The sequence below is a fragment of the Artibeus jamaicensis genome, unplaced genomic scaffold (assembly GCF_021234435.1).
Source record: "Artibeus jamaicensis isolate MK-2021 breed Jamaican fruit bat unplaced genomic scaffold, CSHL_Jam_final contig_548, whole genome shotgun sequence".
NCBI classification, from domain to species: Eukaryota; Metazoa; Chordata; class Mammalia; order Chiroptera; family Phyllostomidae; genus Artibeus; species Artibeus jamaicensis.
This window is the reverse complement of record NW_026521883.1, coordinates 8583963-8608190: the sequence shown is the minus strand read 5'-3', so window position 1 is coordinate 8608190 and position 24228 is coordinate 8583963. Positions and strand designations below refer to the sequence as shown.

General features: G+C 55.3%; 1 protein-coding gene across 2 annotated transcripts in view; it reads right to left on the bottom strand.

Moving 5' to 3' along the window:
- IGDCC4 (immunoglobulin superfamily DCC subclass member 4) overlaps nucleotides 1-23594 on the bottom strand; it is a 35972-nt gene extending 12378 nt beyond the window's left edge. The window contains exons 1-10 of one of the 2 annotated variants that reach the window (XM_037155818.2): nucleotides 23511-23594; nucleotides 13715-14065; nucleotides 12869-13010; nucleotides 8539-8675; nucleotides 7118-7258; nucleotides 3952-4107; nucleotides 2900-3313; nucleotides 2231-2395; nucleotides 1554-1691; nucleotides 463-633 (exon numbers count right to left, since the gene is read on the bottom strand). In XM_037155818.2, the coding sequence (XP_037011713.2) occupies nucleotides 463-633; nucleotides 1554-1691; nucleotides 2231-2395; nucleotides 2900-3313; nucleotides 3952-4107; nucleotides 7118-7258; nucleotides 8539-8675; nucleotides 12869-13010; nucleotides 13715-14065; nucleotides 23511-23577 (1882 nt within the window). In that variant the 5' untranslated portion in view covers nucleotides 23578-23594. The remainder of the gene's footprint in view (nucleotides 1-462; nucleotides 634-1553; nucleotides 1692-2230; nucleotides 2396-2899; nucleotides 3314-3951; nucleotides 4108-7117; nucleotides 7259-8538; nucleotides 8676-12868; nucleotides 13011-13714; nucleotides 14066-23510) is intronic. The other variant, XM_053670167.1, reaches the window with a different exon arrangement.
- Between the last annotated feature and the right edge of the window lie 634 nt (nucleotides 23595-24228).

Below are 24228 nucleotides of genomic sequence, written 5' to 3'. Positions count from 1 at the left end.
TTATCCCCATTTTACAAGCAAGAAACTGAGGCTCGAAGGAGTAACTTGTCCAAGGCCACTCCGACAGTATGTGCGCCAGGGTTAGTCTGCATGTAATCACTGTACTATTGGGCCTTTCAACAAAACCAGTAACAATCATAATCACAGAACAGCTGCTATTTACCAGCTATTGTGTACTAAACACTTTGTTTACAGTACATTCATTATCAATCTTCATGCCTCGCTTGCAAGTAAATGAAGCCTTAGAGCTGTGAATGGTTTGTAGGAGGCGCACAGCAGAAGAGGCACTCAGCCCAGATGTGTCTGCAAAGGCCAGCCCTTCGCCTCTTCGCCCACCCTCCCTGTCTGGCAAACAGGGGGTGCCATGGCAGGCCTCTGGTGGAAAGGGTGGCTGGGTTCCAGGGTCTCACACACACACACAGTCACGCCCGCCCGCAGGTCCTGGCCCCTCTGAGCCTGTACCGTGGCTCTGGTTGTGCACGCTGGGCGTCCTGTGCTGCATCCACGGGGAGGGGGCCCCATAGCCGGCGCCCGTGCCTGCCGAAATCCGGACTCGATACACCTTGTTGGGCAGAAGTGAGTTCAGCGTAAGCTGTGTCTCATTCCCTGGCACTTCGGTGGAGAAAATCTGATCTGTGAGACAGAAAAGACTGGCTGCTGGGAGGCCGCCTGAAGACAGTGGCCCCTAAAGTCCCCTACACAGACTCTTTCGCCTCAGACCCTGGTTCCTTGGTGCCCATCAGAGCCCGAGGCCCTCTCAGCACTGGCTCCGCTGTGCCCAGATGGGCTCTGTGGCTCCAGGGCCGACCCTGGGCCTCTCACCCTAGCTGACACAGCCATCAGCCTCAGCTCTCAGTGGGGTGAATCATGGCATGCGGCCCCCACTCCCCATAAGTGGTCATTGACACTCCCCTCCAACACACACACCAGGGTGCAAGCAAAGGGGCTGGCTGTGAGGGCCATTGGGCACCGCCTGCCTTCCAGAGCCCTGACAACAACCCAAGCCCCCGCCTCACCTTTGCCTCCCTCTGAGCCCTCACCTGGGCCTCCAGCAACTCCCCTTCTCCTAACTCTTTCTCCCTTTCAAACTCCTGCCCTAAATTACTGACACAGCCCTGACACACCCTCCCCAGTGCTCCATTCTTCCATCCCACAAGCATCAGCATCCCCCCACCACCTCCCTATCCCTCATCTGCTCTTTGGGCTGGAAGGGACCCCAGGGATCACCTAGGCCATCTGCCTCATCTCACAGATAGGGAAACTGAGTCAGGGATTCAGCAGGATGACGCACTGCAGACGTAGAGGAGGCGGGGCCGTAACCCAGGCCTCCCTTCCTCTGCCTTGAGCCAGCCGTCTTTTCATTCCTGCCACTTCTCCCCTTAACCCACGCTCCTCTTCTCCAGGCCCACCTTTCCCTACTTCCCTGCACCACCTAACTTCCTCAGACCCCCCCCCCCACCACCACCACTCTGCTTGGCTCCTCGGAGGCTCTAACCAGCTCTTCGCAGACCCAATTCCCAGCCAGGTGGAGCCCACGCCCTGTCTCCACTCACCTTCCTTTCCCAAACTGTACTCAATCTTGTACTTCACCACCTGCCCATTGCTCAGGCTGGGAGGCAGGGGCAGCCACGCCACCCTGATGTCCGAGGGGTTGGGGCTGGACAGGGAGAGCTGGGGCGCTGCACTGGGGACTGAGACAGAAGAACATCAGCATGAGCTCTGCTCCACCGACGTGGAAGGTGAGGCCCCGGAGCGGTCAGAGACTTGCCCAGGTCACACAGCAAGTCAGAAGTAGGCCCAGGACCAGGATCTGAGGGAGGAAAGGGAGCCTCTCAGGGGAGCCCCAAGCTGGAGAGGAGGAGACATCCTTCCCACCCTGCAAACAGTATGGGCACAATCTTCCACACCCAACAGACTGCTGGTCCCTGCCTGACTGGACGGCATTTAGGGGTCAGGAAAAAGGGCCACGATACAGGACATCATAAGCTGAGATCTCAAGTCCCAGTTGTCCTACTGACCCTGGGCAAGCCATTCTCATTTTGGGGGGCCTCGGTTTCCCCAACTGTAAATTGGGGAGAAGAACCCCCGCCCACCCCTTTCAGGCTACAAAAGACGAGACAAGGCAGGTAAAGGAGCCTGCCTGGCGTTCACTAGTAAAGAGAGGCCCAGCTACCACTGCTAGGGAATTCTCTGGACCCCAAGGTGCCCATTGCGGGTACGGAGGCCCTACCATCATCCAGCGTGTGGACCAGCGCCGGGGCGGAAGTGCGGCTGGCCCCCAGCTGAGAGTAGGCCACTACGTAGAACTCGTAATCCGTGTTGGGTTCCAGGTCCCGCACCTGCAGCTCTGTCGTGTCATTGTTCACTGCAAACTGGTACTCCACGTTGTCCATGCCTGGGACGATGACACAGGGGACAGATGGACTGTCACAGGAACACCACCAGGGGCCCACCAGCTGGAGGCTACCATACAGTCCCAGTCTCAGGAACAGTCTGTTTATAGCTAAATCATCTCAGATAATCCGCATTGGCGAGTATAAACTTCCCAGGCTTCTGGTTCCACAGCATTAATTCCTCCACTGGCTAGGAAGTTCCTTCCAGCGCCTAACTGAAGCGACTCCTGCTGCATTTACTAGCTGGCTCCAGGAACCCCGGGGAGGAGAAGCATCCTCTCCCTCTTCTGCAGTAAACCGCGACTGAGGAGTAAAGTGCCACGGCGACCCCTCGAGCACCAGGCCTGCCCCATTGTGGGCTCCCACCTCATCCCACCCTAACCCTAAAGGTAGCTACAGGCAACTCTTCAGCCACCCAACTTGTCCCCGCCCTCAGGGCGTCCCCGCTTGGGCCTTCGCGGGGACGTCTCCTCCCACTCCCCACCTCCCCAGCCCCGCAGACGTACCCCGAGCTTTCTGGTAGTGGAGGGAGAAGCCAATGATCTGGTCGCTGTGCAGCTCGGGCCGCTCCCAGGCCACCAGGACGGTGGAGCTGCTCAGAGGTGTGGCCGTGACCCGCGTGGGGGCGCTGGGCAGCCCCTCGCGCACAACCACCGCCAGCGGCGCGGCGGCGCACGCTGTGCCCGCGCCGTTCTCCGCCACGCACTGGTAGTAGCCGGCGTCCTGAAGGCCGATCTGCGTGATGACCAGGCTGCCGCCGCCGCCCTGCACCTTCACGCGCCCGTTGGGCCGCAGCGGCACCCCATTGTGCAGCCAGCGCAGCGCGGGCCGCGGCTCGCCGGACGCGCGGCACACGAAGCGCGCGGTGCTGGCCCGCGTCCGAGACAGCGCCTCGGGCGCCTGCGAGATGGCAGGGGCCGCTGGGGGCGAGGAGGAGGAAGCTGACAGCGCGCTCGGGCCACTGGGGACTGTGCCGCTCCCATCTCTCTAACCTCCCACTGACTCACGCCTCTACCGTTACTTGTCCCCACTTACCCCGGCCCCACGCTGACCAGGCCTCCTCCGCCTCCCCTCCTGCCGGGTCTAACCCACTCCCTCATTTATCTCCTCTTTCTCCCCCAGCAGATTCACTCCTGTTGTCTACAGTTATCTCTGGAGCAACCAGAGAGCAACCGGAGCAACCTCGTCCGCTTTTTTTCTTAGTGCCTGCCCCGCCCCCCCCACACTAGCTTCAGTCCGACACCTGCCCATTACCTAGGTTCCACCCAGACCACCCTTCCCACCCTCCGATCACCCGGCAGCCAACCACCCCTCCTTTCCCCCTCCTCCTACGACCTAGTGCGCCCCCTCCCCTCCGAGACCCCGACGTACGAAGAACTCTCACCAGCTCGACACGCCCACCCCCAACCCCGACCCGTTTTTCCTGCTCCAGGGTGTCTCTCAATTCCTCCAACACACCCACTCTCGCCCCGCTGTTTCTCCCTCGGTCCCTACTAACCCACCCCAATCCGGCGCCCCGCATTGTCTACTCACGCCCCCGCCTCCCCCGCTGCCTCACCCAGGATGCGAAGCTCGGCGGCGGCGGTGGCGAAGTCGCGCGTGCGGGGCTTGTTAGCTCGGCACACGTAGACGCCGGAGTGCCGGGGCTGCGCGCTGGCGATCAGTAGGTTGGTGCGGCCCAGGACGATGACGTCGGTGGAGATGGGCTTCCCGTCTGGGGACGAGAAGGGACAGTGCTGGAGGTGGGAGGTGAGGCTCGTCCTCCGTCCACCCCCGGGACCTCGGGGCCTCTCTGCACTGGGGTTATGAGGCCATAAGAGTCCCCGGTTCGAATCTCAGTTCTTCCGCTTGCTGGCCTAGTGACCCTCTCTGAATCTCAGTGTCCCCCTCTGTAATGGGAGGAGAGAGTCCCTCACTGGGAGGACTGCTGTGGAGGTGAAATGAATGAGGTGTGCGAGAACCCCGGTCACAATGCAGGCACATAAATAAGTGCTGGGCCCACTGGTCAGCGATTACTATGTCCACTGTTGAAACTGATTTTCCCAGGGAGGACACAGCCCTGTATGGCCTCGGCCCAGTCCCCGCGATGAAATGTCAGACCCTGCAGGGGTCTGACCGAAACCGGAGATCTGAGTTTGTGCAGAGACTTTCATCTTGACCTGAACCGGAAACCATTTCTAAAGTCCTTGCCACACAGACAGGAACAGAAAATTCAGGGGAAAAACCACAAATGGCCGAGAAACACACACACAAAATTGTTCAACTTCACATAATCAAAGAAATGCACGTCCATAAATAGAGTTATTTTTTCACCCATCATAATGGGAAAGGGTTAAACACAGCAAGCTGCAATGCAGGAGAAAGGGTCAGTGCTAACGGGCCGCAGGGCTCCGCCCAAACCCTGAGGTCAGGGATTCCATCATGGGCACCGATCCTAGGGAGGCATGTACAGGGCTGGTCACTGTGATGTCAACTGCAGTGGTGGACAACTGGCAAGACTTAAACATTCAACAGTAGGACCTGGAAAATTACACTGCAGCTCCACTCAAATGATGGAACATCACGTGGTCATAATGTTTGAGGAAACTGTAAAGACGGGGAAATGCTTATAAGATACCAATGAATGAAAATGGGACTTGGAATTGTAAATTCTACAGGCTCTCGGTTTCAGGGGGAAATGTACAAGAGCATAGACAAAAATTGGAAAAAGTACATATGTTAACAATTTTTACCTCTGAGCCGTGAGATGTTTTGCTTCTGCTTTCCCCTAGTTTTCTACAATGAGCACATACAACTTTTACAATCAGAAGAAAAGGACTCAAGAGGCCCGTCCCTGACTTGGTGGAGCCGGGTCAGGAATGAAGGCCTTTCTCTTCCCAGCCTCCGTCCAGCAAGTGTTACTAGCAGAGTTTCTCTAAGTGAGTTCCTGAAACTATGGAGGCCTAGGGCAGGGCCCAGCTTCTGCATTTCTGACCAGGCCTCCAGTCGGCAGATGCACAGACCGCCCATTCAGCCCTCTCCTGGCAGGAAGGGAGGGAGTCTGCAGTTTTCTCTCTGATCGTCCAGGTGCACGGTCAGTGTTCGAGAAACACTGGCATTGGAACTCCTGGGCAACATCACAGCCTTACCCCAATGATAGTCTGAGGTCCCTGCTGTCCTGGGATCCCCCTAACTAGGCAAATGTCACACGTCCAATGAGGCCATGCAGGTAAAGGAGGTGCCAAGATTTCAGAACTGTTCTGTCTCATCAGCTCAGTGGGAGAAGGTATATAGTTATTTAGTTTATTATTTTTCTTTTCTTTTCTTGTTTTTTTTTTTAATCCTCACCTGAGGATATATTGAGAGAGAGAGAGACATCTATGTGAGAGAGAAACACCAGTCAGTTGCCTCCCACCCGAGCCCTGACCAGGGACCAAAGACCCCAGGGCACAAACTGGGTATGTGCCCTGACCAGGAACAAACCTGCAGCCTCTAGGTGCACGGGATGACGCTCCAACCAACTGAGCCAGCAGACCAAGGCTGGTTTATTATTTTTCTTCAAACTCTATATATTCATTATGTACTCTCGAATGCGAGATACAAACTTACAATGAGGAAGCAGTGTAGGGTAATGGACTGAGCCAGGAAAGAAGGGTAAAGAGGGCTAGGTTTAAGATTTACTTCTGCCATCAGCTTGGGACAAATCACTTCTTATCAACAAATAGAAATAAAGATAATCCTTGCTTTTCTTCCATGTAGAACAGTAGGAAGTGGTATACTGGAAAGAGGACTAGCTCTACAGTTTGGGCCCTGGCTTTCGACTTGCCCCTCAGCCCCGGCTTCCTCACCTGCCCACTGGGAATAATAGTCCTGGCCCCTCCCCTCCTCCACGGGCTCTCGGAAGCCCAGGCAAGAGCCCGGTGTGAGTGTCAATGGACTGCAAGATACCAGTTGGCCCAGCGCCCTCATTACCCTGATAGCGTCTCCAGTAACACAGTCCCAGTTGGCACTTATCACTTGCTGTCTGACCCCATCAAGCTTCTCTTCATGCTGTGTGTCTTATCTCCCTCGCCCAGAGGAGGAGGGTCCTGTGTCTCTCCTCTGGCTATTCTATTCCCTGTGCCCAGCATGAAGCCTGGCACGCAGAGGAGAGGCGCACCGCGTAGAAGCAGCTTTGTGATTAAACGGAGCGGCGGTGGGGCCCTGCTTCCACCTGACTTGCTGGCTGTGTGGCACCTTTCCAGCTCTCACACACTCCTTTGGCATTGGAACTCCTGGGCAACATCACAGCCTTACCCCAATGATAGTCTGAGGTCCCTGTTGCCCTGGGATCCCCCTAACTAGGCAAATGCCACACGTCCAGTGAGGCCATGCAGGTAAAGCAGGTGCCAAGATTTCGGAACTGTGCAAAGATTTCTGCCTGCAGTGTCGGGCACCTTCCCAGCTCTCACACACTCCTCTGCCACACTGCTGTGGGGAATGAAGGAAGGCAGAGAAACCAGCCTGGGGCCCACACTGACCAAGGTCTCAATAGCAATTTTGTGAGTGGAAAATTCCAAGTGCCTTGTCACGTGAACATGCTATGCAGATTGATGAGTAAGGGTGTCCAGGTCCCCCACCCACACTCAGCGTTGGGAGAGGAGTTCCTGCCACGCCAAAGGTTGGTGACTATGAAGTGGTCACCATTACAGCTTCCTGACTTGGGGACACTTGAAATGCCCTTCCAGTGCCCTCCCTCCACTTACCCTGCCGGACCCAGGACACAAAAGGGGTGGGGTCAGCGGAAGCCACACATTCCATCACCACACTCTGGCCAGATACCACCGTGGTGTTCTCTGGAGCTGCCACAATGACCACGTCCTGCTCCCTGGTGGACACCAGGGACCCTGGAGAGAGGGCAGACCAGCAGGCAGTCTTAGCATTCAGCATCTTCACATGCAAACCTCCCCGGGTGCCCCTGGTGAGTCGGGTGGGGCAGGGAGCAGCCAGCTCCCGTCTGACAGACAGGGAAGCAGCCACCTAGTCCCGCAGAGCTGCGACTGGGACGCAGAGCTCATTCCCTTGGAGCCAGGAGAGGAATAACCTGGGCTCCAACACACCACCCCCACTCTTCCCTGCCAAATCAAGCCCACGCTCCAGGTAGAGGACAGTCAGGGTCATGAGTAGACTTGGAGTCCACAGTCATGGTTTCTAGTTTTAGCACTTATTAGAATCATCATCATCCTGCGTTGTGACCTTATACAGGTCCTTTCCCCAAAGGGTCTCAGTTTCCGTGGGCGAGAGGGAGGGGGTGGGTCCAGGTTTCTGCTCCCTTTGCAGCTCCCCGAGCACCAATTCCTGCCCAGTTCTCAGTGCAACTTGGTGCCCTTGGGTCAGCATGGTGAACACCTAGTTTGTCCAGCAGGTGGAGGCAGAGACCCCAGGCACTGGAGGGAGAGCAAACCAAACTCTAGAGAGAGCAGCTCACTAGCTAGGCCCCCAGGGTGCAACTGGAGGTTGGGGAGTGGGAGGAGATGTGCAGAGGGGCAGGGGTGTGGGGAGATGCCCATGGCAGAGCAAGGCTAGTGAGAGGTCTGTAGTAAGATCTGCGGAGCATTGCTAGGTGCCAGGCACTTTCTGTTCTCACAGCCCCCCAGAGCTGGACATTTGATAACCAGCTCATGGCCGCACAGATGGTGAGTAAAGCAGCCAGGATTCGAATCAGGTCTTTCTGACCCTAAAGCCCGTGACCTTCCCACTGCATCGCCCTGGGCCTAGAGCTTTTCAGAGAAACACCAGACTGCAGGGAGCCAGACTTTCAGGGTACAGTAAGCAGTGAGGGGCACACACCCCAGTGCCCAGAGCCCCCGGGGAACACAGAGGGGTAGGACCAAGGCTTCAGATGCCTTACCTCCCACCCATCTCCAGCTCTGGGTGCTCCGACCAACCCAAGGGAACACAGGGCCTCCACGGGCGAGGAGCACTGCGCTGGGAATCCAGCCCCAGGTCTCTTCCTGACTTGCTGGGTGGCCCTGCCTTACCTGGACTTCGGCACCTCACCTGTCTGATGGGAGTGATGCCCCACCACCTGTGTGAGGCATAGCTTGGACCTCAGGGGATCCCTCCAAGCTCGGAGGCAGCTGACTCCAGAAAGACCCTGGTTTCCCCCAGTGGCCAGCCCCCTTACCTCTGCGGGCCACGCTGAGTAGAGCCTCCCGGCTAAAGCGCTGCTGGGCTGAGTTGGTGGCCACGCAGCGGTAGGAGCCTGCGTCACTCTCCTGAACATCCAGGATCTGGAGAACGCCGTTGGGAAGAGTGAGGAGCCTTGGGAAGGGGAAGAGGGCACCTGTGAGGTGGGCAGGAGCTCTGCAGGGAGGGCGCACGCCCAAGCAGGCCTCCGCACTCCAGCCCGAAATACCTACAGGGTCTCATTTTCAAGCTTAATTCGTAATTAAAAAAATGCAAATTAGAACTGTACCATCTTCATGTATCTGATGGGCAAAGGTCAAAAGGTTTAATAACAGCCCACTTGGGTGAAGGAATGGGGGCAAGGCTCCCCTGCCTTGTTGGGGGCCGTGCCAATCAGTGCAGCCTTTCCAGAGCAGGCTGATGACAGCTCAAACTGGCACCTGCTCGTGCACCCAGCTGCGCCACTTTGAGGACGCTGTCCCACAGATATTCTCATGCCATGTACACAAAAACATGTGTTTAACAATATTCACTCCAGCGTGGTCTTTACTAGCACAAGCCTGGAAACAACCCAGTGTCCATCTGCAGGCTGGGGACCAGCTAAATCGGGGTGGGTTTGTTCGTACAACGGAATGCTAGGCAGCTGTTACAAAGGAGGCAGCTCCCCAAAATGTGTGTGGTGCAGAGCAGTGTGTGCGTGTGTGGGGGGTATGTTCACGGACATGCTTGCACCGAATGGGCCTGGTGATGGTGGCTGTCTCTAGGGAGGGGCCCTGGGATCCTGGGAGCTGGAAGCAGGAGAGAACTTCTTTTTATTATAGAGCCTCCTATACCTCCTTCCTCCCCTGATGAAGTCCCTTTTATTCACACTACTTCATCTGACCCTCAAAACAAGCCCGAGAAATTCAGGGGGTCACAACCTTCACTATATTGGTGACAACACTAAGGCTCAGAGGGAGCAGGGGATTTTCCGTGGGTCTCACGACTGGAGCAGAGTTAAAAGACTTGAATCCAGGTCTTCTGGTACCAAATCCCAGGTTCTCCCCACCTGCCTGTTTCAGCAGCCCTTAGATGGCTGGGAATGACAGGGGAAGGGAGGTGGTCCCCAGCAAGCTCCAATCAACATGTCCATCACTGAGGAGGAGCAGGATGGATGAGGGTGGTGTTCTCCGCCCTCCTGGTTAGAGGGCTGGAATGTGGCTGGGGAGCTGGGACCTTGCTTGAGAGACAAAGCAACCCAGGGCAGGGAAGTGTCCATGGTGGTGGGCTCTGGCCCACGGAGGGAGTGAGTGGGTCCTCCTGGACCCTTCAGCTGTGATCCCTGCAGGGTCGGTTCGTGGTTGAGTTCCCAATTTCTCAAGAGAGCAAACAGTGCGGGCCCCTGGATTAGGTTGGACCAAGGTCAGAGAGGAAATAGAGCAGCTGTGTTCTTGGTGCAGAAATCCCTTAGCTTGTGGGGAAACAGGGCATAACAAAACGTAAACACAGGACAGCAGAACTAACTCAAGGGCGTTGGGAGAGAATCCTGGCCATGGGTCTGGAAACCTAGCGTGGCCCAAGACTTCGGGAAAGAAACCTGCATCAGTCCCTTCCTCACCCCAAAGGCAAACCCACCTCTACCCCAGCGTCTTATCCTCGGCTCCAACAGCTGCCCACGCGCATGCTAGGCCGGTGGGGGAGAAGGGACAAGGAGGCCACGCATGGCTGGAGGTAGAATCCTGGGCCATGGCCCAGCCTGCAGTCACAGAAAATTTAATGGGAAAGACCAAGTGGGGAAGGACAAGCAGGACTCGTCTGGGAAACAACGCCCCTGGCCCCATCCAGGTCTCTTCCACCTGAGATATTCTGCCTTCGAGACCCCTTGTCCTCCCTCTGTCCCGCTGGCTGACTCTGCCTGCAGGTTCCTGCCAGGAGCTGCCCACACTTCCTAACCCCAAAGGGCCCTGGGACTTACAAGAAAATTGTGCTCCAGGTACCCGAGAGCTAATACCTCCTTTGACAAGTAACATTTCCTTAATTATGTGTGTTGAATGAATAAATGAATGAATGAATACCTTTCCTCAGATGTGCTGTTGCTACAGCTAACAAAGTGAAATAGAACTGCTGTTAGTGTTCACCTAAAATCTTTCTTGTTTTGTTAAAATGTGGTTTTTTAACCCTGGCTGGTGTGGCTCAGTGGATTGAGCACCAGCCTGTGCACCAAAGGGTCACCAGTTCGATTCCCAGTCAGGGCACATGCCTGGGTTGCAGGCCAGGTCCCCAGTGTGAAGTGTGAGAAACACAACCACACACTGATGTTTTTCTTCCTTTCTTTCTCTCTCCCTTCCCCTCTGTCTAAAAACAAATAAATGCAATCTTCCGTTAGTGGGGAACACAGTCACAAGACAGTGTTTGAGAAGCAATTCCATTTTTGGACCATAAATAAATGAGATGTTAGGATATACACAAAAGTCAAGGGTGGTAAAGCTCCCATTAGTGACAGAGGTTTTCTCTGGAAGCGGGATTACTGGGGACTTTTCTTTGTTGTGTTTTTAAAAGTTTTTTTTTGCAGTGAGTATTTATTAGTTTGGAAACATGGAACTTAAAAAAATTTAAATTGAAAACAGCACATGCTCTCGTGCACTTTGTTTTGTAGTTGCAGGCGCTGTGGGAAGAGCTGGCACCAGAAGTGGGTTGGCTCGTGTGAGTTCAGCAGGTGGCGTCCCGCCTCGCCTGAGAAGTGGGCGAGGTCGTTTCTGTCCTGCCTTCTTCGCGGCCCTGCCCCTTTTTATGTCTCAGGAGCTCACGTTCGCTAATGGACACAAATACCAGCTACGAATCACAAGCTCAAACACATCTGTGCAATGGTGTACACTGTACACATATTTAAAAAGACTGGAAGGAACACTCAAAATGATAATAGTGGTCCATGTTCCGGAGATAGGTGATTTTTTTCCTGTTAAGTTAGTATATATTACCATTCAAGCATTTAATTCAAATTTCACATAGAACAAAATAGCTACTTGTAGAATGAAAAGACACTTCTACCCAAAAGGAAGGACTCATTCTCTCCAAGCTTGACCTTGAGCCTGTGCCCACTCCCCTGAAAGGCTACTTGGCCCCAGGGATTCAAGAACACAGAAGAAATGACAGCTGCTCTGAATTCCTGGGGGCCAAAGAGCCCCCACCCTAAGCCCTACAGAGACCCCCTGGGGAGAAAGGGACACCAGCTGAAGGTCACACAGTGTCAGCAGACTTGATGGACTTTGGGAGGTGGTTAGGGCCGAAGACCGGACGAGGGGGCCCACGGCATTTAAGTCCATCAGGGCCATGTTTTTAAAGTGTGAGCGAGTGGCGATAACAAAGCAATTTCAAAGGGGTCTAGACACACACTTTTTTATTCCAGTGGTTACGTGTTTATTTTTATGGCCGCCTTCTATTTATGGTAAGTGTTGCTGGTTTTCCATTTTACTGCTGTGAGATAATGTTCCTGTTTAGTATGTGTTAAGTTACAAAAGAGAGAGTTGATTTAAAGAAATGAACTCAGTGAGTGATTGTGTAAATGGTTTAGGGACAGCCAAAATTATAAAGAGGGGTTATGAATGCCTGGATTTGGGGGAACATTGCTCTCGTTGATGACTAATTCCCATGGAAGAAAAATGATCCCCTATCATTAGAAATTAGTATAAGTACCGGGGAGTTGCCTTAGGGTCTAGTCTCCGCCACCAGTTTCAAAACTGTGCACACCCCCCCCCGACAGAGTGTGTTTATTAACTGCACATGTGCACGCCCCACGCCAAGGCACATGGTCTCCTTCAAGCCGCTGGCTGGGTCTATGAATAGCATATTTGTGCATGTGCTATACCTGGGCACGTGTGAGAGTGCATGCCTTGGGCATAATCAAGTTGCTGTTTTAAACGTTTCTTTATTCCCCCCACACAATGTGCCGGGACATGCGAGCCCGAGCCCGGCTTATTTATAGATGAGGATCACTTTTCAGAGGACCTGGGGGCAAACGCTGCCAGAGCTCAGGAACTGGCAGCTCCAGGCTCCTGGGAGCGGCCTGTGGCTTCGTGGAATGAGGCCTGAATGAGATGAGTGGTGGCGAGGTCTGAATCCCACTGTCTGCCGAAGAACTCTGGGGGAACAACCTCCCTACCCTGAGCCCAGTTGGACCACAAGACCTCTAAGCCCCCCTGCGACAAGGACCTCCTCAGACCCAGCAGCTGGCCCACCCGGACCGCTGAAGCCCGAGAGGCTGGTGTGCTGTGACCCTGACCCTGCAGATCCCGCGCCCTCCCTGGCCTGCCCACAGGCACCCACTCTCTGCGCCCCTGCTGGGCACTCACCGAGGCTCCTTAGGCACTGCCACCTGGTCCTTCTCCCAAGTAATGATAGGTGCTGGCAGCCCTTCAATGTGGCACTCAAATCGAGCTGTCCCGTTCTCCTCCACTGTCTGAGACTCCGGGTGCAGAGAGAAGCCTGTGAGGGCTGAGAATGAGGACAGGGACACACACAGGCAGGAGGGTGAGAACAGGGACACACAGGCAGGGACAGGAGAGGAGCAGGGGAAGGCAGGCCACCAAGAGCACAGACAGTGAAACACACCCACACAGAAACACGAGCAGAGCAAATCCAGACCGACAGAGACACAGTTGGAGAGAGGCCATCAGGGGAAAGAGGTGGTCATAACTGGCCAGATGCTGTGAATTCCAAAGTCCCCAGGCTTAACATCAGCATCACAGTCGGACTAGAGTAAGATGCACATTTCTTCTGGCCTGAAAATGATCTCTTGGTGATCTGCACCTCCTGAGGGCCTCCACAAAAGGTGGGCTGGCCAGTGGGGCTTGACTCCACACACTCCACCTGCTGGAGGTGGGGAGCTCCCTGGGGAGGCACCTCTGTGCCCCTGACACTCTTACAAGCCTCTCGGGCAGGCTTCTGGAGGAGAGCACAACATTAGACTCCTGAACTCCATGGGAAGGAAAAGGAGAAAGAACAGATGGGTGGAGAAATGGGACTAATGAACAGCGAGGCAGACATACCAGGGAGGGACTCACTGAGCAGGATGGGAAGCAGGGACAGGGGGCCTGGGCTCAAGAGATGGGCCTTTGTGAAGGTAACTAATCAGGATCCCACACCCCACACCACGGGCTTCCTGGGTCTTAGCCCAGACCCCAGATACAAGCACTTACTGGCAAGCTTGACCACTGCAGGCTGGCTGGCCACTACTCCAAGGGGCCCGTGGGCCAGGCAGGAATAGCTGCCCTCAATAACATTTGAGGCCCCAGAGGCTGCCTCCTCACTGCCATTGGGTGCTAGTGGCTGGGACAGCCACAGGGAGCCATTGGGTAGCAGGCGCAGGTGGCTGTGCTCCAGCAGGGCATCTCCGTCTTTGCTCCACGTGATGCTGGTGGGGGGTCCGGCAGCAGCGGTCCCCAGACTGCAGTCCAGCACCGCCACCTGCGCTGGGGCCAGAACCACTTGCACTGGCCCCGTTCCGCAGCTCAGCTCCACGTTTGTGTCCTGGGGCACCAGCAGCTCCCCTGCACAGAGGAGGGCACCAGGGCCATCAGTGTGCGTCCTCCCACCTCCACGGCCCCCAGCTCCTGATTCACCCACCCCCCGGGCTGGGGTGAATCACGGAGAGAGCCTCCAAGAAAGACCTGAGTCTAGATGTTGGCTCTGTCCCTCGCTGATGACGGTCTTGGGCAAGCTGCCGCACTTCCCCACGCCTACCTTTCCCAGCTGCCCGATGTCCCTACCCGCTACAACAGCCAGTGCTTAGCAAAGTTACTCATAACAGGCAATAAGTGGAAATGACCTGAATGCCCACCACCTGCTGGATGGACAAACACCTCACTCAGCCATCGAGAGGCACACAGTACGGGTGCGTGTCGCCCCGTGGACGAAGCTTGAAAACTATATGGTGAGTATGAGAAGCCGGCCACAAAATGCCGTGTGTCACATGATCTCATTTCTGTGAAATGTCCAGAGTAGGCAAATCACAGAGACAGAAAGTAGATGAATGGCTGCCAGGGACTGGGGGGAGGGAAGAGGAGTGATGACGGTTGAGGGACATGAGGTTTCCTTGTGGGAATGATGAAAATCTAGAACTGGACAGTGGTGAGGTTGCACAACCTAGTGAATATCCTAAACCACTGACTTGTACTCTTTAAATGGTGAATGTTGTGGTATGTGAACCGTATCTCAACAAAAAAGACACAGTAATGGCTTCCTGCTGGGGCTGCTGTGAGCACCGAATGAGAGGAGGCGCGGAAAGGGGCACAGCCCAGTGCCTGGCACAGGACCGGCGCTCGGCGACGTCAGTCCCTCCCCTGGAACCTCACAGATCATCTGGACCACTTCTGCCCCCGTGGCTGGAGGAGCAAGGCGCTCCTCCCTGCAGCTGATTTCCCCAAGGCCACCAGCAAGCCAGAGCCAGCGCTCAGCCTCCTGCCAAAGCCAAAAATCGGTTCTCTCCGGAGGCCCCAGAGAGCCCACAGCTCCAGCCCTGCCCTTGGCACAAAGGGAAGAGGAGAGGAACAGTGGAGGAAGGAGATGCCATCCCACGGTCAAAACTAAAACACGCAGAGGCCTGTATATATATAATATATCATATGTAATATATACTAGGTACAATACAGTACACATTACCTATGTAATATGTGTGTACCATATACAAGTTGTACCATACACACATAGTTCTATATGTACTCTATATGCACATTATAGTATATTGTACATTGTACATATATTGTATATGTACTCTACGTATACACAATATGTGCATATTGTACATGTGTACTATATACACTATACAATACAGCATATTAGTATTGTATGTAGTATACCATACTACATTATATAGTATATCTGTACTTCATATATTATATATGTTATATACACTGTATGCTATATATGATATCCTATATAATGTAGCACATATTACTACATTATAATATACTATTGTACTAATATAATGTAATAATATACTATTATTATAATATACTATACTATTATTATACTGTCATACTATACAACATACCATAATACTACTATTATATAATATACTATAGTACATATACAACATGCTGTTACACATATACCATATGTAACATGTACTGCATTTATTATATATGCTATATGATTATTATGAACATATATGTATGTGTAATGTGTAATATAAATATATACTATATTATTATAAATATATGGTATGTATATATTTAAAGATTTCATTTATTTAGTTTTAGAGAGCAGGGAAGGGAGGAAGAGAAACACTGATGTGTGAGAGACATATCGGCTGGTTTCCTGTCACGTTCCTCCCCCCCCCCGGCATCTGGGGACCTGCTCCACAACCCAGGCATGTGCCCTGACTGGGAATCAAAGAGGCAAACTTACATCTCACAGGCCAGCACTCAGTCTGCTCTGCCACACCAGCCAGGGCAGCGGTTTTTATTATTTTAACCATCATTTCAGCAGTGCCCAGGAACCACTGCTCCTAGAGAAATGGTTGGTTCTCCAACTGTGTCTCCCAGAAGGTTGACCTGCTGCCTCCCTGTCCCATAAAAGCTTCTCGTCCTTTGACCTGACTCCTCCCTTCCGGGCAGAGTGGGGTATCTGAGCGTGAACCAGGGACTATGGCCCATGCTCATCACGAGGCAGGTCTGTGCAGACAGAGCCATGTGGGCAAACAGAAAGCACAATGGCCAGCGAGTCAGGGACCCTCGGTTCCTGACTCAGCTGTCAGTCTAGCTGTGTGGCCTTGGGTCAGTCACTTCTTCTCTCCTTAGTTTTCTCAGATGTAGGGGGTGGTGTCTGAAATTCTACGATTTCAGGATTATTAATGAACTAAACATTCCTATTGCTGGAGAAACACAGCATCATCTAGACATGGGCAAACTGTAGACAAAACCTTCCACACCTGAACACAGGCACCCCAGCCTTCACCACACTTGTCAAAACCCGGACACGTGTGCCCACCCACACTTAGGACCCTGGTCTGTCCCCCTGGCTCCCGTCTTACCACCCTCGAAGAAGATCAGGTCTGAGGGGAGAAGTCCTGTCTGGCTAAGATAAGGGGGCCAGGGCAGCAGCCAGGGCTCTGACGCTGCAGTGGGAAGGACAGACAGACAGACGAGGCCTGAAGCAGGTCTCTGCCTTGTTGATCCATGAGAAAGGCTCTACTGGCACCCCCAGCTACACAGCTGGCCTCCGCATCACCGGTAGATGCAGGGAGGCAGCCCTTGCCCTCACCCAGTTTCCATTCTAATCGGAGAAACCAAACTGGCATTCACGTCATGGCAAGCCATTTGTTGGGGTGAAAGGAGCATTTGACCTTGGTACAGAAGATCAAGGTTCCAGTCCTTTCTTCCTCCTACCAGCGGTGTGACAGACCACTCTACCTCTCTGGGCCTCAGTTTCCACAGCTGTAAAGTGAAGATGGTCATCACCAGGCTTGGGAGGGTTAGACCAGACGATGGGAGTGAGGGATCCGGCTCAGGGCCTAGCCAGCATGGACCAAGGAGTGGGAGGGCGTCACTTAAAGGCACTGGAGGGGCTGCATAAATGCTAATCACTGTTCTTAACATCCAGTCCTCACTATCTGAGGCCCTAGATTCTAGGATTCAAATGCAGGCAAGCCTGGGCTCTCAGCCCAGCGGCTTCCAATTGCCAGGTTCCAACGGCCCAGCAGTCAGTTTGAGTTTCAGGGGAGAAAAGCCCCACATGAGAGGAATCCCTGAGCCCCCCTCCCCCCTCCCCGCCCCCCAACGCACGTCCGGGGCTTGGAAAATCCCCTGCCGCGCTGAACAAACAATGTGAGCAGTTGGGGCCCGAGCAGCTGCTGGGTATGTCAGCAGCCTGGGCTCTGGCAGGCAGGACGGAGGCCAGAGGGGCTGGCGGCTGGCTGGGGAGCCCAGAGGAGGCTCCGGTTCCCTTCCTGAATATTCATGGATCAGCAGATGTCTGGCTTCCCCACCTCTGAGGAGCCCAGCAGCACCCAATAAGGCAGAACAGGGAAACCAGCAGGGAGGTACATGCAGAGAGAACACAGGAGAGGACAGGGCTGAGCCTGGAGCCCAAGCTGGCCCATGCTGGGGAGCCTGAGATTCCTCACTTTATAGGTGGGGAAACTGAGGCCCAGAAGTAGGGTCTCGTCTCTCTGCAAGGCAGTTGCTCCTGAACAAGAGGCTTCTCTCTGCCTCAGCGCCCCACCGAGCTTCTGTGCTCAGGACCTTCGTCCTCAGGGGCTCAGCGTGGGCACCGGTCCTCCGCGAAGCCGCCCCGTCTTCCCCAGTGAAGCCTTCTCTGAGTCTGACATCACACAGCCAATTGGGAATCGCCCTTCCTCTTGCCTGGATGGACAATGGGACTTGGTAGAACAGGGCTTGACCTAGATCAGAGTCCTGGACCCATCATTTGTTGTATGACCTTGGGTCCACCACTTTTCTCATTTCTGCAGGTTTAAAAATGAAGAATCCCCGTATTTCTCATTTTCACTCAAACTCTCCCAGCAGCATGGAGGTGTGTACTCAGGAGGTTTGCTGACTGCCTGAAGTGGTTTTATTTTAAACCTTTGGAACAGTTTGCATTCTGCACCACCACACAGAAATGTTTGTTTTAATACAAAGTGGTTCCTATACCGCCAATCTTTTCGTCAGAGGGATGCTCTGGGGAGTGGGCCTTGTTTGTCCAGCGGCGTGGTGGCCACCCACTTCCTGCCACCCCCAGACCACTGCCCTGGCTGACCCCAAGGCCCCTCCCACAAGCATTGCTCAGCTGTCCCTCTCAGGACACTTGCTGCCCGCCAGCTCCCTGCCTCCAGGGGGCCTCCCTCTCCCACAGTCCTCCTCAGTCTCCTTGACGAGACTCTGCCAGAGACACGGAGCTTCTACGCTTGGGAGCCCCAAGGCCATCTCTCAACCTCCTTTTCCAGCGACTGCTGGACCCATTTACCGGATAAGCGAGGTTTTGTGAGGCCGGTTAGAACTGACAGAAAGGAGCTCCGCTGCTGAGGCGCAGGGCCGGCTCAGGGCCGTTTGCAGGGTCCGCACGGGCCTGGCTCGGGCCAGGGCTCCCTTTCTCAGCAATCTCTCAGGAAGGAAGTGGATGAAGGGCAGGGAATAAAGCTGAGATGCCTCCGTAATTAAGCCAAGATTTTGCCACAGACATCACTGCCTTGTCACTCTTGAACTCCAGGGCCTGACAGATTTACAACTTGCTTTTGATTTAGGGCAGTTCCGGATGACACCATCACCACTCTCTTCCCCAGGAGATGAAAGTCCGTTTGTTCCAGAAACCTCCCTCCCTGCCCCCCACCTTGGCCACCTCCCTAACCACACAACAGGCCTCTCTCACTAACAGCTTGGGATGGTTGCCTGGGACACCAGGAAGGCTGGAGCACCCCCTTTGGCCAACTTGACAGCAAAGCCACCCTCAGCTGCCTACCTTCTGGTTCAAGACCTTCTGTCCCCACCAGACCAAACCGCCTCCAGTTCTCTGGAAGCTCGTTGCCATCCATGCGTTGCTCACGCCGCTCCCTCTCCCCGCAGCAGCTGGGCATTCGGCATCTGATTCAGACACCTTTCCTTTCCCACCCTAAAGGACCCTGGGCACCCTGACCCCTGCAGCCATCACCCACACTTTTGATTCTTCTTTCTCCCCAACTAGGCCACAAGCTGAAGATTAGTTACATCCTACTCAGCTTTCTAAATCCCCAGGCAGTACCTGGCACAAGGTAGATGCTTAGTAAATACTCCTTGAACACATGAGTGCACATGGGGAACACATGCAGAAAGACACAGTCCAGAGCCCTCATCATATTTTCCAAGCCTCAATTTCCTTCTCTGCAAAAATCGTAGGAACTCCCTTCAGGGCTGGAGACGATGTGACGTGAAAGTGCCTGGCACACCCTGTGCACCTGGTAGACACCTAACCAAATGCTTGAAAAGCACAGACAGAACAGCAAACTCACAATGAACAACCCTGTGCTTTAATATCACCAGGGCTAGGGAGCTCACTACCTCCCCCTCCGGCTGTGTGATGTGAATGATGAAAATATCTTCCTCCTGTGCCCACTCTTTCCTCCTTGTGTGCTCCACTCACTTGCTAGGGCTCTGTCCTCCACACTCCATGACACAGTAAGGACCCCCTAATCGAATCATCCAGAAGGCTTGTCTCTGCACTACTTCATACCTGGGAGAGCGCTTATTGAACTTTGCTTCCCTGACCCCAATGACCCACAGCCCCTCAAGTTCAAAGGATGCCTCAGCCTCTGCAGTAAGACAGCATTAGCTGGCAGACCCCCTAGACCAGAGAAAAGAATTCCATTTCTCTGCATGTCAGGCCCAGAACATTCTCTCTGGTTTTCCTTCCCCTGCAGCTCCCATCACCCCCCTCTGACCAGGCTGGGGCTGGGGTCCTCCTCAGTTAGAGCTGCTCTTACTCTTCTCTCCCCCCACCCCAGGGAGCTGGGAGCCCCCAGGCAGGCCTGGCAATGACATCTGTTCTGCATCTGGAATTCTGTGTCGAATCTGGTTGCTGTACCTCAGAAACAGTGGAGGTTGAACAGAAGACAGTGCAGGGAGGGGAGGGGTGGAAAAGTGTGGATTCCAGAGCCCAGCCCCACCAGTGGAGGGGGGCCAAGCCCAAAGCCGATAACTTTTCATGTGAGGGGGAGGGGGTGCAGAGAGGTTGAACTGAGGTATGTGTGTACCAAACCCCAGGAACGTTTGGCTGTTCCGAGAGCCAGTAGACTGGATCCAACCCCAGCTCCGTCCCTATCCATGTAACTCGGGGAAGTCACTCAGTTTTTGCATCTGTAAAATGGGTTCATGCTAAAAATTATTTCTAAGTTCCTTTTAGTGCTGACATTCACTGATGCTTTTAATTGTGAGACCACTGAACTTGAAAGAGGTACCTGGACAATAAAGGAAAGGGAATGCTAATTTGTACAGTATGTGTGATTGACTGAGCCATGAGAGTACATTCGGGATCAGGGAAGGTTTAGATAACTTCTGGATAAGAGTCACTGTTAAGAGAAAGCTGTTTCACCTGGTTCCTGAACTCCGAGAGGGGGTCAGAGAAGGCCACCCCGACATTCCAATGGACAGGCTGGCCTCTGAGCCTGCAGACTGAGGGAGGGGTGGGAGGATGGTGGTTTCTGGGTGAGAAGGAAGAAAGTCCCTTTCATGTTCTTAGAGGCCTTCTATTACTGACTTCTGGCTTCTCCACCCCGCACCCCGCAAATTCTGATCTGGTGAGAGGGAGAGCCCCACATTTTGCATGAAAACAGCACACTAAGCCTTCCAGCGCCAGTCCCATCCCTAGAAACGTCCCCCGAGTTCCCCATCCCCGACTCAAGGAAAGTGTCAGAGGAGAGCAGGACAGTCAGCATCCTGACCCCAGTGCCGGCCCTTCCTTCTGCTGTGATGAGGTTGTTGAAGTGGCTCTTATTTTTTACTTCCCTTTCCCTCACCCCGGCAAACTCAGTTTATTTTCAAATCCTGCTGGTTCTACTTCCTAACTGTCTCTAGAATCCAGGTATGCCGGCCACCCCCGCCACACTGCACTAGTTGCCACCATCCTCTTCTGGATTTACTATGACAGCCTCCCAGGATGCTGGAGCCTCCTGCCTCATCCCTGCCCAATCGATTCTCCACGCTGGCTGCAGTGAGCTGACGCAGAGCTGATCTGAAAACCCACCAAGAGCTGCTAGGGCCTCAGAAACCCTGGTGGGGCTGACAGGGCCCTTCATGAGCAGGGTCCAGGCCAAACCTCCCGCTCCCTCCACACTCCATGGCCCATCCCATCCTTCCCTGCCCTGCACTCTCACCCTTTGTGCTCTGAGCTCCAGCCAGACGGAGCTTCATTCAGTGGTCTCCGCTAAGTCACCTCTGAGCACTTGCACTGGCTGTTGTCCCTGGAAAACTTTCCCCACCCTCATGCTCCTGCAGGGTTAACTAGCCGGGGCTCTGCACCGAGGTGCATCATTCATTGCTTCCTGAAGGCAGCCTTTCCAGAGGACCTGTCAGTACCCGCCACCCCCATCCTGCCCTGCCAGACTAGAAGCTTGGCACCAGGGACCAGGTCTGCCTCCTTATTTACTGTAGTCTAGGCACCAGGTGCATTCTAGCCAAGAAAAAAAAAAAAGTGCTCAGTAAATATTTGTTGACTGAACGAGTGAGTGAATGAGCAACCTTGGTCCAGATCACTGTGGCTACTCAGAACTCTGTAGGAGTGTCCCAGGCCTAGCCTGCAGAACTTTGCACAGGTTTGGGACTGAAGGCTGGTGGAGTCATTGCTTCAGCTGAGCACGCTGCTGTCAAGGAAGCCCCAGATCTGCCCCTGCCACTGTCTCGGGCACTCCACTCCGGAGCAGACAGAGGCCAGGTCCCCGAGGCGAACTGAGCCCCTTGCCAGAGGCCCCACCAGGATTCATAATGCTCCAGTGCACTTCCCAGCCCTGCTCCCGCTGTGTTGGGTGACACCGAGCCCGTGTTCGGAGCTCCTAGAAAAATCAAGGATAGGGGGCACAACTATTCCTTAATCTCGGGGATGTGCCCTTGCCCTCTTCACCTGACAACCCTGAGCCCCCCATTCCCCTGCGCCAGCCTCAGAGCCCTGCCCCCAGGCCTCCAGCCAGGTGGGCAGTCAGCCTAGAAAGGGGCGTGTCCTTGTAGCGAGAGAAGGGGTCCCAGCGGTTCCCCGCACTTTTCCACCCTTTTTTGGGGTTTCCTGGAAATGGTCCTAAGGCCCGCTAGGCGAAGGCTCCTTCCCCCTCCGCCATCCCTGCTCTCTCCCACGTGGTCTGGCTGAATCTCTCTGGAAAGCCGCAGCAGCTGGAGAGAAATCCCCCTCCCCACCCCCACCTCCAAGTCCCTCCCCGACTCGCCCCGGACGTATCCTAAGCTCTCCCCTCAACAGGGGAGGCAAGAACTGGGCTAACAAAGCGGGCAGCCCATCCCCCTCCCTAGCCCTTCTACCTACCTTCCCCTTGGGCTGTCCCCAAACGCTTATGGGACAGAAAGCGACAGGCTGGAAGCGCAAGCCGGAGCACTAGGCATACTCCCAGTCCTTCTTCCAGCGTGGGCAACTCTGGCTCCTACCCCAACCCCGAAATGAGGTTGGTGGGGGGGCGGTTGGAGGAGGCCTTTCTGACCTCGTCCACGCTTCCCAGACTTGCCCCTTGGGGGGGGTGCGGAGTGACACGCGTCCCATCCCCACAGCGACTGCTGGATACTTCCACAAAAGCAACTGGTTTCCTGCCCCTCCAGGCCACGGGTTTGGGGGAGCAACACTCCCTGCACACATACACCAGCCCCAGGGACCACACCCACCGGGCAAAGTCGAGTGTTTTACTACCACTAACCCGAGTCAATCAGAAATCTCCTGCTCTGTCGCTCCCCCACCACCGGCAAGGGCTCTCCCCAAAAGCGAAGGCCAAATATTAGCTCAGCCCCATAAACACAATTACACACGGTCTTGATACAGATGGAGGTGCAGACAGCCCCCCACCCCCACCATCCAAAACAACCCTCCTCTTTCACACACACACTCAACCCCAAGGCACGAGCGGGCAAGGCAGAGCCCGCCCCGCGCAAGTCACCAACACCACCGCCACAGCCCCGCGCTGCCACGCGGAGACCGTGGCACGCACTGCGGACACCTCTGCCCTCAGAAGCCCCCTCCTTACCCTGGACAAGCGCGCGCGCGCACACACACACACACACACTCCACTCCGGACTCCGAAAACCAAGGCACACACCCCCTGCGGACAAGTAAGAGCCGCAAACGCCCCCAGCCTCTGCTCGAAGACCCTGAAGCGCAGGCACCCCCGGGACCCGGACGCGCAGCCCACGCCCCGCCGACCCAGTACTGGTTTCGGACTCGGGATGCACGCCAGCCCCGCAACCCGGCGCAGCCCCTGGCGCGGGCGCACCGACAAACCGCAGCCGCTCCGGCCGCGGGCGCGGTGCCCGCCCTTACCGCGCGCGGCCAGCAGGCAGAAGGTCAGCGCGATTAGCCCGCCGTGACCAGCGTCCCCCTGCGCCATGGGGCCGGCCCGGGCCGCTGTCGCCGCCGCCGCCCGCGCCTCGGCTGCCGTCGCCGGGGGAGGGCGCGCCGGGCGTCAGTGGCCCGGGGAGGCGCGGCGCCGCGGGCGGGGGCGCGGCCTCGGGGGCCCGGGCCCGAGCGGGGGCCTGCGCGGGGGCCGGGGCTGCGGCCGCCTCGCCCGCCCCTCCATCGCCATCTTGGGCGAGCGGCCGAGGGCGGGGGCGCGGGGTGCCTCGGCGAGTGCGGCCGCCCGGCCCGGGCACCGTGACCCTGCGGCGCGCTGGGCTCTGCCCTGCTGGGGTCTGCGCCACAGTGCCTGGCCCTCTCTGGGTTGCCTAGGTCTCGGTTGGGCCACTTGTTTCTGAGTCTGTCTCTTAGTCTCTCCGTCTCTGGGTCCACGGGTCTCTCTGCCTTGATGTCTGCGTTTCTTTTCCCGTCGCTGCCATAGAGTCTCCCCAACCCCCCATCTCCGTTCCAGGCTAAAGGGAGGTAGATTCAAGGCCTCTGTTTCTGTCCCAATGGCCCATCTTGCCTTCGGAGCCCAGTCCTTTCCAGCCCAGGTCCTGTCCTGGATCCTGGTTAGCTTCTCCATTCGCTGCACCAGCAGACCCACTGAGGACAGGACACTTCCCTCCGCACCCCCATTTCCATC